General features: G+C 44.0%; 1 protein-coding gene across 2 annotated transcripts; it reads right to left on the bottom strand.

Annotated features, from left to right (window-relative positions):
- Positions 1–342: 342 nt before the first annotated feature.
- GREM1 (gremlin 1, DAN family BMP antagonist) lies at positions 343–17,427 on the bottom strand. Of its 2 annotated transcripts, XM_063716549.1 has the most exons (3): positions 17,190–17,427; positions 6,145–6,213; positions 343–4,339 (listed from the first exon to the last, which is right to left on the bottom strand). In XM_063716549.1, the coding sequence occupies exons 2-3, from the start codon at positions 6,189–6,191 to the stop codon at positions 3,784–3,786; spliced, it is 603 nt and encodes a 200-aa protein (XP_063572619.1). In that variant the 5' UTR covers positions 6,192–6,213; positions 17,190–17,427; the 3' UTR covers positions 343–3,783. The 2 variants fall into 2 exon arrangements, with proteins under 2 accessions (XP_063572619.1, XP_002825289.5); XM_002825243.6 differs by lacking the exons at positions 6,145–6,213; positions 17,190–17,427 and adding an exon at positions 16,587–16,862.
- Between the last annotated feature and the right edge of the window lie 1,814 nt (positions 17,428–19,241).

Here is a 19,241-nt window from a genome sequence, read left to right as displayed (position 1 = left end):
CTGCTTTTCCCCTGAAACACCCTGAAATGAAGTTATCATTTCAGTATGATGGCCCTTCCATCTCAGGGCCTCCCTTATAACACTCTATAGTTCTTCCTCCTAGTTGTGCTCTAGGGAAGAGGCTGGTACTTCCAATTGCAGACCAGCTCTCCCTTGCCATGACCTGAAGTGTCCTACGGAAATCAAGCAGGGTCTGAAAGGCCTAGACAAAAGGAATAAATTCCACTGAAGATCACAGGCGATCCAATTCTCTTTTCTACCTCCCTTCCCATGATAAGCGCATCCCTGCTCCATCTCTGCCCTAGGAACACTACCAAACACAAACGCACGCTCACACACACAGAAAGAATAGGTTTAATTTATTAGTTGCTCTTTAGCAAAGGCTATATAGAACATTATTGGGATGAAAATTAAATTCTAGTTACAGATTCATGAAACTTGAAGCCAAATTAGTTTTTTGAGACTATCAGCTCCCCTTTCATCCTCCTACACAGCAAGGTACCTCAATCATAGTGTATATAATTCTTTGCTGTTTTTAAATGATTAAAGCAGACATAATACATAATGCAGTTGATATTAAATATCTTGAGGAACGACAAATCAATAGAACTACTTTCACTCTTAGGCATTAACTGGTCACTGATAAATGTTCTGTTTATCCACTTTTCATTTTAGATTTTCTCCTTAAAAGGACTTTATGTGTGAACTATTCATCATTATCTGCTATTTGTTTGTATACATGCATCATAAGTCTTCCAAAATAACATTTAAAGTCTTTCTTAAAATTGCTTCAGAAATGTTAACCTTTAAGGAACATTCAATTTAAAAAATAATGATTCAGGCACTGACTCAGGAACACACGTTCAGCTGGGTCAAGATTTTATTTCCCCCTAACCGGATAAAAGACTCTAACAACATACGGTGTGCCAGCTTCTTCTTTGCCCAACTCAGAGAAAGTCATATAAAGGAGAAAAAGAAAACATGCTTGAAATCACAGTGACCAAAGGATTTGAATTAATAATTACATTAAATAACCATAACTTTTCATTTAACTATTCACATTCCACACAGTGGAAATTATCCTCTCCTCCAGATTTTTCACTTACACTCTTAACTTTGAAGAACTACAGTAACAAAAAACAACTTACAGACTTCCAGGATGTGTGTTTTTTTTTTCTTTTAATGCCAAGCACAAAGTGTACATCATAAAATTCATATTTGGTGTTTGGCATTATTTTAATAGGTACGATCAAGACCACAAATATCTTGCCATAAAAATATTCTACTATAATAAATGAAAAAATATATCATTACATCATCAGTGACTCGAATAAAATATGTTACAGATATGGCATCTTCAATGAAAGTTGGAAGACACACCACATTTGTACTAGTCTTAATACAGGCACAGTAAGAAGAACAGATATTTCCCTCTTTGGCTAGTGATGTGCTTTTAGGGTAGTTACGCTGCTGACTATCCCAGTGAAGTTAGTGTTGAGGAAATTCTCTTTACTTGAGCCAAATCTGCACTTATATGCAAGACTGTGGTACAAGCTCCTAAAAGAAGATTACTGCTGCCAACTTAAGTCATCTCTGTTAATAAAATTGCATGCTTGTGGCAGAGTTAAAACAACAAGAGAAATTCAGCGTTTGCTGGTTCTGAATGTCATTTTTCCTCTCTGGTGTGGTTTTACATTTTCAGCTTCTTTCCCTTTTCCTCTCTCCTACCCTCAAAATTCTGCCTTAGCATTTGTGTGCTTAATTAAATCCACTCTGTGCTTTACTGTTGGAGAATGTGGACAACACAAAGATTTGGGGCGGGGTCATACAGTGTATACAAAACACACACACTATGTGTTTGGACAAATTCGCCTAGTGTGAGAATCATCAGTAGTGAGTTTAAAAGTTTGAAAATTAGACCCAACATTTTGGGTGTTTAAAATATCTCCCGCCTTGAAATGGCTCCTGTTTAGTTGTTAGATGGGAGAGCACTGGATCAAAACAAAAACGAAATGAAAACAGCTTCTCGAGTTGCAAGGGTTCTCTGAATGCCAGAGCCTTGATCGGCAACTGAATCTCAAGCCTGCAGCGTTTGTTTTCCATATTACATAGGACTTGGCTAGGAGGCTGAGAAGATACAAGGCAAAAAGAGTATTCAGGGAGTTTGTACATAAAACCTCAGGCTTGAAGAAAACAGGTTAACCAAATCCGAAGTACAATAAGGTTCACCCACCCTGCACTTTGGCCCTTAGATAAATCCTAAGTAGCCATTGCCAGTAGGCCAAGTTTAATCAGAGGACAGTGCCTACCAGTAGATACTGAATAGTTACAATGTTACGTCCATCCAACCAGTAGCAGATGAACAGCTAATACACCATGATGCTGTGCTCTCCTAACAGGGTCCCCTCAGATCCTCAGTGAGCACATAAAGAAAGGGAGGTCATATCCCTTATATCTCTACCAGGTATTAACACCTAACTACTCTCTAGCCAGAGGCAATTTCCTTTTATTTCCTTACTCTCCTCTTCTTCTCTTTAGCCCAATCTCCTGACAATCGTTAAACAAAAAGACCCACAAAATACCTCTTGCTAAAACAGAGTAGTCCCTAAACTCTCTCATCTTAAGACTACAGTCAGGTACACTCAGCAGAGGCAGAATCTTTATCAATCAAGTTAGTGGATCTCAGAAGCATTATGGGAAAGAGTGAACTGGCAATGAGCTGACTATAACCACGAAAAAGGAAAGGTATTAGGAATTTCAGCCTCTGAGGTTTTTGTTTAATTCCCACCCCTATGCAGAGAGCTCTAAACTACCTCCCTTTTCCACCTGAGGGACAAAGCAAAGGGGTTGGTTTGGTTTAGCTAACTTGCTTGGGTCTGAACATAGGAGTGGTCAATATTTATGTTTTCAGTTTGGTGTTAGGTTTGAGCAGATCGCAGCGACAGCCAAAGCTAATCACTTTCTGGCAATCTCATTTCTCCTCTGTTCACTTGGGTTCTGTTAAATACTAGGAAAAGACTTTCTCAGAAGCATCAGCCTCACTGTGTTCTGGTATTGGCCTTTCAAGCTTCTGCAATGTCCCTACTGACTTTTGCTGGGCCCGATTTGGCCTCACCCTCCACCCTCCCTTTCTCACTCCACTATCCTGCTTGTCCTTGCCCACACCAGCCTCTCCCGGAGTCTGGAGGGTCTTCACGAAATGAAAAACATTTGCATCATGCTTAAGTGAATTAATTTAGAAACCTTGGCAAACAAGAGATTAGACTGACATAGTCACTGACAACTTAAGAAGAGATGGACTGTGAGGAGGAGGAGGAAAGGAGGATGCGAGCACGGGTTAAAAGGACTTTTCCATGTCGAATGCAGCACTAAAACAGGTCTCTTGCCCTCAGAGGAGCCTCTTCCATGAACATTCATTCCGAAGGGAGATTCTGGTCCCCAGGAGGGCACAAAAACACAAAGGCAGAACCAGACCACGGCCCCGCCCCTTTAGATGTGAGCCGGGGTGAGGTGGGTTGCTGGTACATCCCCATTAAAGCAGATATGTTTACAAAATAGGGAGTGCTCTCTAGCAGAGACTGTGTTTCCTCTGGTGCTTAAAAACACCCACAGGCACCCATCCACACTCATGCACACGAACTACGCACAAGCAGGCTCCTGCCAGGAGGCAGCTGGGGGTTCTTCTGGCCTCTAGGTTTAAGCCAAGTAAGAATCTGGTTGTTTTAGGTCTGGGACTTCCTGGGGCTGCATTCCTAGGACAGGCTGGGTGCACCTGGATTTGGCTTAATCCAAATCGATGGATATGCAACGACACTGCTTCACACGTGTGACTCTCTTCTTCTTGGTAGGTGGCTGTAGTTCAGGGCAGTTGAGTGTGACCATCATGGTAGTGAATTTCTTGGGCTTGCAGAAGGAGCAGGACTGAAAGGAACCTTCCTCCTTCCGGATGTGCCTGGGGATGTAGAAGGAGTTGCACTGGCCGTAACAGAAGCGGTTGATGATGGTGCGACTGTTGCAGCCTTCCTCGTGGATGGTCTGCTTAAGCGGCTGGGTTTTGCACCAGTCTCGCTTCAGGTATTTGCGCTCCGTCACATGCAGGGCCTCTTGGCTGGACTCCAGCACCTCCTCCCCGGGCATGGCAGTGCCCCGCCCTTGGCCCCGCCCCCGGTTCCTGGAGCCAGGCTGCTGGGGCGACTGAGTCTGCTCTGAGTCGTTGTGCTGGGCCTTGTCTGGCGGGGGGATGGCACCTTGGGACCCTTTCTTTTTCCCTTCAGCAGCCGGCAGCAGGGTCCCCAAGAGGAGAAGCAGGGCTCCCACCGTGTAGGCTGTGCGGCTCATACTAAAGGAAGGAAGCACAGAGAGGGGAAGACACAAAACACGGCAAAGTTAATTTAAAAATTAATAATAGCACCTAGCATTTAAACGCACTTGTTAAACACTTACGTAAAACATTCCATTTACTTCTCACAGTACCTGTATGAATTAGGTACTATTATCCCCAAGAGTCCCACAGTGACTAAGTCAAGGTTTAAACTCAGCCAGGGCCTGGCTCTTCTCTGCACATATTCTCACAGGAACTTCTTCCTGGCCTCTGGCACCAATCACATTTGACTTTGTATTACGTTCACTTAACTATATTCATTCTTGTGTTTGCTAATATTTAGTAAGCTCCTACTATGTTAATGCCATATGACCTTTGCACCTTTTGAGAGGCACTTATTTTCTATTTTGTTTTACAGCAAGATGAATTAACCTCTCTGCCCAGAGGACTTCATTCCTCCAGAAACGTCCAGTCCTTTCTCCCCAACTAGCCTGAGGCTTCCTGAGCTGTGAATGCTCATGAGACTTTGCATTTTTATCATATGTGGAAGGAGAGATTCATGGAGACCAGAAGGCATCTGACAGAGCAAAAACAACAAAACAGGAAAGGTGGAAAACAACAAAACAGGAAAGGTCGAGATCTTGGTGCAGTAACTTGCTATCTGATCTTAAGGATGTCACTTTGTCTCTCAATAAATGACTCCATTAAAGCAAAGATACCAATACTTCGTCTCCCCAGGTAGGTTGTTCAGATCCAACTCGATGTCAATGTGAGAGCAATTGGAGAACTAACCAAACATGTGGCAGTACTGCAGATGGAATGAAAGACAGTAGCGTGTAGGTGACGTGACTCATGAGGCTTCACCTCTCACTTATTCTCATCTTGAAACTGGGCACAGATACTCAATGTATCATTCTTTGTACCACGATATACATTTTTCTACCTTTTAAATAGTGAAATATGTCACTCACATGTGTCTGTGTATATACATTTTAAAAGGTAGAAAAATGGGCATGATAGAACAAGTATGTGCAAATATTTACATTAATAAATGGCATGGGCATGTTGAATAAATTAGTGGCAATGACTTACTGTGGATAGGTCTGAAGCTAGATATGGGTCTGAAAGGGCAGTGACATGTGAACGACGGCAAAAAATAACAAGGAGGTGAGGTGAGGGAAAACCAACAAAAAATAGGAAACCATAGACAGAGAAAAGAATGAATGAAGTGAAGAATCCAATTCAGAGAAAGGGCAACTCTTCTACAAGTTGTGCGTTCAGGGGAGGTAGTAAAGGCAGACAGAAAAGGCCGAAGAACAGGGGGAGGTGGAGAAGGAGTAGCATATTTTTAAAAAGGAGAGTGCAAGAGAGAAGCCTCAGACTAAAAAGATTCTCCTCCTGGGACAGTGCTTCTTACACTTGAAAGTGCAGACAATTATCTGGGGATACTGTTAAGACGCAGATTCTGATTCAACAGGTCTGCCTTTTTATTTAGCTTTGAGTAGCAAGGCCTATAAGCACTTGCTGCCATGGGGCATGGAGAGAATTATTAAAAGGTGGAGGGACTTTCTTTTCAATGGATGCAGTTTCAAATTCACAGCCTCCCTCCTGCGGCCATCACAACAATCGGACCTGAATCCTGAAGGTTCTCCTGTCCCACTCTTATGGTTTTCTGAACCAAGAACACAGCTGTGTAAGCACCCATTTTCCTTCTCTCTTTGGAATACCAGTATTACACATAATAACCACTAAGTGCAACTTAACAGTAACCTTATTATTTCTCCCACCAAAACTGGACAAGTTGGTATTATTAGAGCAATTACCTTGCACAAAGGCAGTGAGGATCTAGATTTTCTAATGAACAGCACATGGTAAGTAAACACCATTCAACCCTAGGATAATGTCAAATTAAAATAATTAAATATTGAATTTAAGATATCTTTAAATGGCACCATCTTTCCAACATTAACCTAGTACTTTTAGACCAGTATAAGTTTGGAGCTGATAATGTGACATTCAGCTTCTGCTCCAACTGTAGGTTTTCCACCTTTGGTCAGTTTATGTTACAACATCCCTGCTCTTTATACAGAGCTTTTGTTTTACCCCAACAACAAAAAAATTACTTTGTCTTTTTAAAAAAAGCACTTATACTATACTATGCTGTTTTTGTTACTGTAGCCTTGTAGTATAGTTTGAAGTTAGGTAGCATGATGCTTCCAGCTTTGTTCTTTTTGCTTAGGATTGTCTTGATTATATGGGCTCTTTTTTTGGTTCCATATGAAATTTAAAGTAGTTTTTTCTAATTCTGTGAAAGAAGTCAATGGTAGCTTGATGGGGATGGCATTGAATCTATAAATTACTTTGGGCAATATAGCCATTTTCACAATATTGATTCTTCCTATCCATGAGCATGGAATGTTTTTCCATTTGTTTTTGTCCTCTCTTATTACCTTGAGCAGTGGTTTGCAATTCTCCTTGAAGAGGTCCTTCACATCCCTTGTAAGTTGGATTCCTAGGTATTTTATTCTCTTTGTAGCACTTGTGAATGGGAGTTCACTCATGATTTGGCTGTTTGTCTGTTATTGGTGTATAGGAATGCTTGTGATTTTTGCACATTGATTTTGTATCCTGAGACTTTGCTGAAGTTGCTTACCAGCTTAAGGAGATTTTGGGCTGAGATGATGGGGTTTTCTAAATATACAATCATGTCATCTGCAAACAGAGATAATTTGACTTCCTCTCTTCCTATTTTAATACCCTTTACTTATCTGTCTTGCCTGATTGCCCTGGCCAGAACTTCCAATAGTATGTTGAATAAGAGTGGTGAGAGAAGGCATCCTTGTGGAGGTTTTCAAAGGGAATGCTTCCAGCTTTTGCCCATTCAGTATGATACTGGCTGTGGGTTTGTCATAAATAACTCTTATTATTTGAGATATGTTTCATCAATACCTAGTTTATTGAGAGTTTTTAGCATGAAGGGGTGTTGAATTTTATCGAAGGCCTTTTCTGCATCTATTGAGATAATCATGTGGTTTTTGTCGTTGGTTCTGTTTATGTGATTGATTACGTTTATTGATTTGCGTATGTTGAACCAGCCTTGCATCCCAGGGTTGAAGCCAACTTGATCGTGGCGGGTAAGCTTTTTGATGTGCTGCTGGATTCTATTAGCCAGTATTTTATTGAGGATTTTCACATCGATGTTCATCAGGGATATTGGCCTGAATTTCCTTTTTTATGTTGTGTCTCTGCCAGGTTTTGGTATCAGGATGATGCTGGCCTCATAAAATGAGTTGGGGAGGAGTCCTTTTTCTATTGTTTGGAACAGTTTCAGAAGGAATGGTACCAGCTCCTCTTTGTACCTCTGGTAGACTTCGGCTGTGAATCCATCTGGTCTTGGGCTTTTTTTGGTTGGTAGGCTACTAATTACTGCCTCAATTTCAGAACTTGCTATTGGTCTATTCAGGATTCAACTTCTTCCTGGTTTAGTCTGGGGAGGGTGTATGCGTCCAGGAATGTATCCATTTCTTCTCGATTTTCTAGTTTACTTGGGTAGAGGTGTTTATAGTATTCTCTGATGGTAGTTTGTATTTCTGTGGGATCAGTGGTGATACCCCCTTGATCATTTTTTTATTGTGTCTATTTGATTCTTCTCTCTTTTCTTCTTTATTAGTTTGGCTAGTGGTCTATTTTGTTAATCTTTTCAAAAAAAAAAAAAACCGTTCCTGGATTCATTGATTTTTTGAAGGGTTTTTTGTGTCTCTATCTCCTTCAGTTCTGCTCTGATCTTAGTTATTTCTTGTCTTCTGCTAGCTTTTGAATTTGTTTGCTCTTGTTTCTCTAGTTCTTTTAATTGTGATGTTAGGGTGTCGATTTTAGATCTTTCCCGCTTTCTCCTGTGGGCATTTAGTGCTAGAAATTTCCCTCTAAACACTGCTTTAGCTGTGTCCCAGAGATTCTGGTATCTTGTGTCTCTGTTCTCATTTGTTTCAAAGAACTTATTTATTTCTGCCTTAATTGTGTTATTTACCCAGTAGTCATTCAGGAGCAGGTTGTTCAGTTTCCATGTAGTTGTGTGGTTTTCAGTAAGTTTCTTAATCCTGAGTTCTAATTTGATTGCACGTGGTCTGAGAGACTGTTAGGATTTCTGTTTTTTGCATTTGCTGAGGAGCGTTTTACTTCTAATTATGTGGTCAATTTTAGAATAAGTGTGATGTGGTGCTGAGAAGAATGTATATTCTGTTGATTTGGGGTGGAGAGTTCTATAGATGTCTATGAAAAAACTAAATTTCATATAGAATCAAAAAAGAGCCCGTATAGCCAAGACAATCCTAAGCAAAAAGAACAAAGCTGGAGGCATAATGCTACCTGACTTCAAACTGTACGACAAGGCTACAGTAACCAAAGCAGCATGGTACTGGTACCAAAGCAAATATATAGACCAATGGAACAGAACAGAGGCCTCAGAAATAACACCACACATCTACAACCGTCTGATCTTTGACAAACCTGACAAAAACAAGCAATGGGGAAAGGATTCCCTATTTAATAAATAGTGTTGGGAAAACTGGCTAGCTATAAGTAGAAAACTGAAACTGGACCCTTTCCTTACACCTTATACAAAAATTAATTCAAGATGGATTAAAGACTTAAATGTTAAGACCTAAAACCATAAAAATCCTAGAAGAAAACCTGGGCAATACCATTCAGGACACAGGCATGGGCAAAGACTTCATGACTAAAACACCAAAAGCAATGGCAACAAAAGCCAAAACTGACAAATTGGATCTAATTAAACTAAAGAGCTTCTGCATGGCAAAAGAAATTACCATCAGAGTGAACAGGCAACCTACAAAATGGGAGAAAATTTTTGCAATCTATCCATCTGACAAAGGGCTAATATCCAGAATCTACCAGGAACTCAAACAAATTTACAAGGAGAAAACAAACAACCCTATCAAAAAGTGGGCAAAGGATATGAACAGACACTTCTCAAAAGAAGACATTTATGGGGCCAGCAAACATATGAAAAAAAGCTCATCATCGGTGGTCCATTAGAGAAATGCAAATCAAAACCACAATGAGATACCATTTCACGCCAGTTAGAATGGCGATCATTAAAAAGTCAGGAAACAACAGATGTTGGACAGGATGTGGAGAAACAGGAACGCTTTTACACTGTTGGTGGGAGTGTAAATTAGTTCAACCATTGTGGAAGACAGTGTAGCAATTCCTCAAGGATCTAGAACCAGAAATACCATTTGACCCAGCAATCCTATTACTGGGTATAGACCTAAAGGATTATAAATCATTCTAATATAAAGACACATGCACACATGTTTATTGCAGTACTATTCACAATAGCAAAGACTTGGAGCCAACCCAAGTGCTCATCAATGATAGACTGAATTAAGAAAATGTGGCACATATACACCATGGAATACTATGCAGCCATAAAAAGGATGAGTTCATGTCCTTTGCAGGGACATGGATGAAGCCAAAAACCATCATTCTCAGCAAACTAACACAGGAACAGAAAACCAAACACCGCATGCTCTCACTCATAAGTAGGAGTTGAACAATGAGAACACATGGACACAGGGACGGGAACATCAAACACTGGGGCCTGTCGGGGGGTGGGGGGCTAGGGAAGGGGTAGCATTAGGAGAAATACCTAATGTAGATGATGGGTTGATGGATGCAGCAAACCACCATGGCATGTGTATACCTATGTAACAAACCTGCACGTTCTGCACATGTATCCCAGAACTTAAAGTATGATAAAAAGAAAAAGAAAAAAAAAGTACTTATGAGAAAAGTCCAGTTATAATACAGGACTGAATTTTTCCAGAGACTAGGATAAGACAGTGTGGCAATTCCTCAAGGAGCCTTCTCCTGGTCTCAAAATATATTGTGAATTTGAGAAGGTTTCACGAATTTCTGGTATTCAATTTGGACAAAGATCTAAAATAAAATATAACACAATTCAGTTGCTCCCCATTTCAGAGGAGGAGTACATGAGATGGCCCCAGGCCTATGCCCCAATCTTCCTCCATACCTCCTGAAAATGGCCTCCAGAAAAATTCACCCCTCCTAGACCAGGACCCTCTGAGTTTGTCATCACAGAGGCCAATCTGAGACTAACTAGGAATGTATGTTGACTGCATAGGACAGGTTTACCTCATAAGGCCGATTCCATAAACATTTATCCGAAAAATGCAATTTTATTTCTCTGAACCAACTTAACGCTTTCTTTATACTCAACTTTTCCTTCTTGGCATTTTCACATCTGTTATTGAGTAAATATCTAGTCTGAGAGTTGATGAGGGCTTATTCATCACTTTACCCTCAGTGCCTGGCACAAGGCAGGTGCTTATAAAAATTTGGTAAATGCATGATTATGAAGAACATCATTGATTTACAGAGTTACCGTTCTTCGCATTTTAAAATGCCTTCACCAGTGCCCATGAGCAGAAGAGCCAATTGCTATCCTTTGGATGTCTGACTCTCAGTGTGGCAAATTCCTTCCATCCTAGAGAGCTTCCTAAGACTTGTCTTTCTTTTTCTTGGAAAACTCCAAATGTCCCTGACTTTTTACCTGTTCTCATATGGAATGCTATGGGTTTCATTTTCTAATTGAAGCCACTGAAATTAATACTATGGCAGAAGCCAACAGCAGAGCTATAAACTCAAAATTAGTCAACTGTGGTTTTCAGTTTTAATTTGGACAGACTTTCTGTTTCTACGGGAGTGTGTCTACCTTCTAAGCCAAAGGGTCTAGAGTGACAGACAGGCTTTTTTTTTTTTTTTCTTTAAAGAAAAGTACATTTTCCTCAAAATAAGATTTATTAGCTATGGAAAGTGAAATGTTTTTTCATTTTTTAAAAGCCTATTCTTCAAAAATCTTTAGTACTTATTGTAAGATGTCTGAGTTGTCATCCTTTGTTTATTCAGAGAGAAGTAAACACCTACTTCAAGAATGTCAATCAAGACCTCAGCTTCTCAGAGAACAGCAGTGCTCTGAGGCACACTAGCTGCTCTACATGAGTGACAGTAAGCAGAGTAAGAACTATAATTCATAGTGGAACCAGGGCTCTGCCACATCCTTGTCAATCACTCAAGCTCTCCCCACCCCCAGACTGCTCTTGATTCTTCAGTGAAGGAAATAGGAATGATGTGCACTTGAAATCCCAGTTGTAGTATCACCAAATAATGTGCACTTTGTAAATATCAGAGATGTAGAGGAAATGCAGAAGATGTACATTTCTTGAGGACAATTCTTCTCCACAGCAACATGTAGAAGGGTGTTTCATAGTAAAAATTCAATCCATAGCTCATCCAGACTTAGGTTCCTATGACATCATTCATGCGCCATCATTAGCTGCAAACACTTTATGGTAATTTCCACCACTTATGAAATGGCCTACTCATATCATTAAATTAAATTAAGCTGCATCTCATAGACTCAGGGTGCATCAAGATACCTAACATCTCCGTTGATTCTTTTTTGCAGACAGTATATCTTCTTTTCAAACTCTGCCTCAACTTCCCATCAATGCGGTTCAGCTTCTTCAAGAAATGTGATGTTATTCTCATCATGAGTTTTCTCTGCAACTGTCCACCAGCAAGTCTCACCCCATCTCCACCTTTTTTTCTCTTTGCCTCTATCCTCTCTATCATTCCACTTGTCCCAGAGGACACATACTCTCAAAGCAGGTCCTCTTTACAGCATGCTTTCCTTCCAGTTTCCCTTAGGGATCAAGAGTAAACATCTACAAGCAAGATAAGCCATATTAACCACCTCTATCCTGTGCAGGTCTTGGCAATGTATTCCAATTTTCACAAAGCCTCTAGGAACACAATATTCTAATTCTGAGGACTGAGAAATAAAAATGGCATATGTATGACCTGTTCCCAGCGTTCATGATGTCTTTGGGAAAGTTTAAGCCAGCTCTTTCCATCACTCTTCTTGCTGTATTTCTCATTTTAGCTAAGCAACCTGCTCATAATCAGTGAAAGGGAGTTTTGAGTAGGAATTACAGTGAAAGCCAAATGTCTGTGCATGGACTTCTGGTCAGTTCCTCCTGATGAATCAAGCTTTAGAAAGACATTCAATAGGCATGACATCAAATTATTCTCTCAGCATAAGAAATAGTGGAAGTGACTACAAATGCTGTAAGTGGAGGCCAGGTTTTAGAAGGATCTGTTCCTTTTTCTCAGGTCTAAATCTTTGGGAAAACTATAGCTTATTTTTAATTTGATCTTCAACTTTTAAAAAGATAATCGTGTTGACTTTGTTTTTCAGACAAGTTGCACCAAGGAGATAAGAATCCCTTGTTGGCACACAGGTAGAGGATAAAGTCTCATCCCCTTTGTGTTGTAAGAACCCTAAACAGCCTCTCAAGTCTGAAGACCAGCTCGGCTAAATTAGGCTGGGGTCCAACATCGCACAGGGCAGGGAGGAGACCACCTGGTTGTGAAATATCTCAGGAGCTCTATGTTTGTCAAAGATTTTCTTAGGAAAGTTAATGACTATACACAATTCTTGAGGTCAACAAGAAACGAGTTAGAAAGTAATAAATATTAAACGTTCACTGAGCAGCACTGCTGAGAGACGGCCAAGTTACAGGTTCTGTTCTGTAGTGAAAGATGTGTTAGTCACTGCGTAGTGTGGGATTCAGGATTTTTTTTTTAAGAGATGTCACCCAGGCTGGAGTGCACTGGCTGGAGTGCAACCTCCGCCTCCTGGGCTCAAGTGATTCTCCTGCCTCAGCCCCCCAAGTAGCTGAGATTACAGGCACCTGCCACCATACCCAGCTAATTTTTGTATTTTTAGTAGAGATGGGGTTTCACTGTGTTGGCCAGTCTGGTCTCAAACTCCTGACCTCGTGATCCGCCTGCCTCAGTCTCCGAAAGTGCTAGGATTACAAACGTGAGCCACTTCAGCCGGCCAGGATTCAGGATTTAATTTCAGAACTACCCTGTGATATATCCTGGTTCTGTATAACATTACCACTTTTCCTAACACCATTACTAATAATAAGAGTTACCTTTTATTTTGAAGTCCTTACTGTGCCAGGCATTATGCTGAATTCTGACCCAATTTTATCATTTCTTTTTCATAACAAAATATGAGGTAGATAATATCATCTTCCTTTTACCAATCAGGGAATCTACACTCAGAAAAGTTAGAAATTTGTCCAAGGTCACACAGCTCATAAGTGGGAGAGCCAGCGTTTTTTTGTTGTTTGTTTTTTTTTTTTTTTTTTTTTTTTTTGACGGAGTTTTCACTCGTGTTGCCCAGGCTGGAATGCAATGGCGCTATCTGGGCTCACCACAACCTCCGCCTCCCGGGTTCAAGCAATTCTCCTGCCTCAGCCTCCCAAGTAGCTGGGATTACAGGCATGCACCACCATGCCTGGCTAATTTCGTATTTTTAGTAGAGACGGGATTTTTCCATATTGGTCAGGCTGGTCTCGAACTCCTGACCTCAGGTGATCCGTCCTCCTTGGCCTCCCAAAGTGCTGGGATTACCGGTGTGAGCCACTGCGCCCGGCCCAGCCAGCGGTTTAAACCCAATTCTATCTAGTCCCAAACACAGGTCCTTAACCACTGTCCTGTTGACACCCAGTGCTGTCCTTAACAGTGGGTCAATGGATATGTTTTCTAATGCAATACAATTTGAAGAGTGCTATAAATAAAATAATTATTTTGTATCTTCATGTTCACATGTGAATAAAAAGATTTATCTTGTCCCAGGAGTTCCTGTTGTACTCTGAATTTCTAAGAGCATATGTTAAAACTAAAGAAAATTCCTTGCAGATCTAAGACACGGGCTGGTAGCACTTGCCTGATGGTTGCCTTTTGGTTAGAGGCTGCAGTCACCTCCCCTAACCACTGTCCCCCACCTGCCTTTCCTTTACATAAAAGGTTTATATTTCCTGGCTGTCCTTTACTCTCTCTCGTGTGGAACATGCTCCACAGCTTTGCTGTCAACAAGCAGTTCTTGGGGGAGGTGTCTGTGGCATGAAATTTCTCCGCATTTTATCACTTTTAATACTTGACCATTAAGACTGAAGGCATCTTCGACTTAGTTTCAAAGACAAGGTAGGCAGCCCTCATTCAGAGATGTGGGACATCATAGGTTTTTATTCTTCCCTGTGTAACTACTCACATAAAGACCGCATTAGCCAACCTGGATTTCCTGCAGAGCGTGGGTTACCAAAACATTTCACTAAAAATGAACTTTTAAGAAAATAGGAAACCTGTGAAATTACAAAGTTTACAAAAGACTCTAATTCCTACAATGACCTGGAGGTTAAACACACACACACAGACACACACACACACGCACACATACTGCCAGTACCCTGCTAAAAATCCCTTAAATAGTTAACATTAACAATTTGACAGTGCCATTTATCCAGAGATAGTAATCAAATCACCTACTGTTGTAGACTTGGCTTGGGGGGCAGTGAGAATATATAGTTTTCTTAAGATCTTTCCCTCCTTGCTTTGAAAAGTACATCCCCCCTCAAGACTCTCATGCTCCCCCTCCTTCCAAAAAAAGAGAAAAGGGGAGGGGGAAGCCCTAGGGATGAAAGAGGACTCCTCACCCTAGAATGGGGTTATCTTAACCTCTTCTACGCTATTTATTTAACTTGTGTGTACAGCCAGAAGGAAGCCACTACTCTGGGGTCCCTGGGACAGCTTAAAACCCTAGTGACCCACTTAACACAATAGATTGTTTTAATCAGTTCATGTCCTGGCACCATCTCGAAGGGGAACATAAACAGACGCGCACACCGCTCAGATTTGCTCTTTCCAGCAGGAGATCCAATTACCTATCGGTGGTCACCTCTCTGCCCTCGGACCGTTCAAGAGGAGATTTTAACCCCTAACGCTGAGGCTGTATTTCTGTCTATAAGAGCTGAGATTCGGAGTCAGTCGAGGAGGGGAAGGCAATAGACGGGTTCGACCCGGGAGCGCATTAGGGACAGCTCCGGGCGCGCAGGAATTTCTTCACAGCAGAGGCTGGTCACCTGCCGTCCGTCCCTCCCCGCCTGGCCCGGGGACCGTCGCCAGAGCCTGGCGCAGGCAAATAAATGCCAAGCTGGGGCGCCCCCAAGGAGGAGCTGAGATCTGAAGGCAATGCCAAGCGACGGCGGTGGCGCGTCTCTTCTTCCGGAGCCTGTAGTCTACAAATAACTCCGGCCAGCAAGGAGGTGACAGCCCCAATGTACTTCCCACTCCCCTACTATGGCCTTGCTCCGCAAGCTGTGGAGGGGCCAGCGGAGCCAGCCGGGCAGCGAGAGAGAACGAAAGACGCCCAGCTCGTTGCAGCCGCCAACCCGCCTCAGCCGCCGGTCCCTAGTCCTCAGGAGCTAGTGAGGCGCAGCGACGCGAGGCTGGGGCCTCTAGAATACAGTTTAAGGGGTGCGCGCGGAAGTGGGAACCATCCGGTGGCCGCTGCCCGGCGCCAGAACGTCTACCATTCAGCCCGGGCGTGCGCGGGGCCGGGAAGAGGCTGGAGTACAGAAGCGAGCGCCCGCGAGTGCGTGGCCAGTCCGCGAGCGCATGTGGTGTGTGCCTTGTGAGCACTGCGGGTTCGCTGGACCCCGCGGCCACGGCCGCGCGCCGCACCCCTGCTGTCGGGTTACCCACCGTTCGGTTTTCCGCTGTGGCTGAACACAGCGGCTCTGCCCTTGCCAGTCTCCATCTCACCTCGGAGATGGGCAAATGCACACACCATGGATTCTCCGGATGCTCCAACCCGCGGACTCCAATGAGCGCCCCAAGACGCCCCCAGACCCAGCGCGGCGCCTCAAGCACACGGGACCCTCTCAAGGCAACTCGCCGCGCAGTCAGCGGCGGACTCGCAGGTCCCGATGCTCCTGCGCTCCGGCGGCCTGGACTTCGCGCCCTCGCTAAGCGGGCGCGTCTGCCAGGCGCTGCTGCCACCAGCACCAGGAGGGTGTTCGGGGGCCTCCGGGAGGTGGAAACGGGATGTGGGGGTCATCCTGCCCGCTCCTGACAATCTTTTTTCCTACGTTTCCCTGCAGACCCAGAGCAGCGAGGTCACGGTGTCCGCGGCCTCAGCAGGAAGGACCCCGCGATGGTTCTTCACGATTCACCCCCGCGAACAGCGCAGCCGGGCCTGCGCGCACGGAGGGCTGCCGCGCGTGGAACTGAGCGGGTCCTGCGGTTGGTTTGCGGCCCTCTTCCCCCCCACCCCACTCACACCCCTGCCGGGTGCGTCCGCGCTCACCTGTCAGTGCGACGGGTCCTCGGGGCCTGCGCTTTCGACGCGTGGCGCTGAGTGCGGCCGCGGCCAGAGCCGCCGGGGCTCGGCGCGGGGTCAGCGAGACCGAGAGTGACGCAGCGGCCGTGCACTGGGTCGCCCGGTCCGCGGAAGGCGCACCGAGTGCCAGGCATCGCGCCGTCTCCCGTTTAAATGCCGGCGGGGGAGCGCGGCGCCCTGGGCCGCGCCTCTCCATTGGCCAGGCGCCGCCGCCGCCGCCAGACCCGCTATCCGCCCCCTTTCCCGGTACTGCCCCCGCCCCCCGCACCCCTCCTGCTTCCCCGCGGGGTCCCCTCTCCGCCCGCCTCGCCTCTTTGTCTGCTCCCCCCGCCCGGGCCGGCTGGGAGAGGTCACCCCAGGGAACTGCGCCTGGAATGCACAGCAAATCACATTTTCCGCTCCCGTTGGAGAGGGAAGAGCGGGAGGAAATCCCCCCGGCTCGCGGCCCCTCATTCCTTCTCTGCCCCAGGTCTGGGCTTTCCCTGTCGGCCGCCCGGCATCGCCTGCGTTGGTCCCGCGCTCAGTAGCGGAGACTGCACTGGGAAGAGCAAGATCTCCGTGGGATCGTACCAGATTCGGCCATTCTTCCCCTCTGGAGGGAACGGGACTGCGGGATGCTCTGGTTGAGCGGCCGTCGTGGCTCCCGCGCGGCCCCGCCCGAGGCCCCCAACTTCGAGGGTGCTGACCCCGGCGCCCCCGTTAACCTGGCGGGCTCGCCGGCCGCCAGCAGGAGCCTGTCGCCAACATGACACCCTCGTCTCCTCGCCCGCCACGGGTTCTTTCAGCCCAGATGCCGGCGGCCTCGGCTGTGAGTGTATAGAGGGGAGGAGAATAAAACTAAAAGGACCGTCAAAAGTCAAGGCTTCCGTTCCTAAATTATCTTAAGAGAGAGAGAGAGAAAACAGTCACTGGGCGAGAGAGGTTTTCTGTAGCATATCAAAGACGAATAAGTCAGGAAAATAAAACGTTAGATGAGGAAGTAACTTCCCAGAAATTTAGGACGAAAACCTACCAACGTGTAAAACCAATGTCACATTCCGGATACCAAGTACATAAATAGTTTTCGAGAGATGAGCGAACACTTTCATTTATTCTCTTAGCTTGAAAAATTGGTTCCTCAAAGAGGCCGTAAGTTTTGTGTGTCGAAGCTAAAGTCCGTGCAAAAATTAACACGTCTGCAAGATCTGCAGACCAGCTCCATCAGCCACGTCAAATGAAGACTTTGAAAAAGATTTGCTGCAGAAGGAAATATGAAGGTGTCTGTATTGTCTAAAGCCAAATAAACAAAACAATGAAATCCACCAAAAGATACTTATGAAACACCCGTAATTTAAGTACTTGACTAGGAAAACAAAACCAGACCAGAAAGCAGCCTATTTTTTTTTTTTCTCTTTAGTCCGGCGTTAGGGGGAAGAAGCAAGAAACATCTACTAGATGCTGTTAGGAACATGAAATAGATATTTTTAAATAAATGAAGCAAGAAGGAAGTCTGCATTCGTATCTTTAAAATCTTAGTCCTCTGAATGTTTTGTTTGTGCAGATGGCAGTTTCTACACATGAACTCGAGGCTGCACTTAACAATTCTCAATCATTTTTTGTTAAATCATCCAGTGAGCCACAGTTTGTAGTTGCCCGCAGGTTGGGAGCATTGAACCAGCTTGAAGACGTGTCTTGCTCACGTGGGCTCCTGGAGAGATAGGTAATCAGAAATACACAAAATACTTAGGCGATGACCAGTTCAGTCGAAGCCCACCACCAAGCTGTATTGGAGCCAGCTGTTCTCCCAACGTGCAAACTGCTGTACTTCTCCCCACAAAAGGGAGCATATTTTACAAATTCATTAACTCCTTCTCATCTAAAATAAAAGCTTTGGTCACTTCTTTTTTTCCCAAGACTTACATACTGCCCCAAATCAAAATACAAAGAGGCTGAAATTACCTCGCAAAATGGAAGTGATTTTTTTTTGGAGCCCTGACACTGTGGTTTTCTCTATCTCCATGTATCAAATCATGATGACTCTTCTTCATGCAGTTTCTCAGGCCATATTTTCTACAATAGAGCCCCCACCTCCTCCCCACAACACACGCCCCCTCTCTGTATCCCAAAGAGATAGAGAGGGCTGTGCATCACTGCATCATTTTTCTTCATTCTCATTTCTCTCTCCCTTCTCCCTGGCATTATAGTATTTCCTGCCACTAGAATGTAAGGTTCATAAGGGCAGGGATTTTGTCTAGGTCACTTTGATTACATGAAGCACGTAGAATATAGATTGTCTAACACAGCACTCAGATTCAATAAATAGTGGTGGATAGAGAATGTTGAGCACATTCCCACTAAGATTGTCAGCTGAACCAAATGCTGAGGATATAACCATCGTGGATAGGATAAACACAGGCCCTCACCTCACAGAATTTATAGTCTAGTATGTTTGTAAATATTTATATAGAAACGCAAGTTTTTTGCCCAATATTTGTGTTTCCACAGCTCTTAACAAGTTATTGCAAACCATTATCCAATCAGGATGAAGGCATAAGGGTAAAAACTCCCTAGACCTCTCTAAACATGGTTACATAATTAAAACCTGCTTTTAGTAAGGGGAGACGTAGAATGACTCGATGTAGT

Source organism: Pongo abelii, chromosome 16 (genome assembly GCF_028885655.2).
Source record: "Pongo abelii isolate AG06213 chromosome 16, NHGRI_mPonAbe1-v2.0_pri, whole genome shotgun sequence".
Taxonomy (NCBI): domain Eukaryota; kingdom Metazoa; phylum Chordata; class Mammalia; order Primates; family Hominidae; genus Pongo; species Pongo abelii.
Note: the sequence above shows the minus strand (reverse complement) of the source record. Positions and strands in the feature narration are given on the sequence as shown.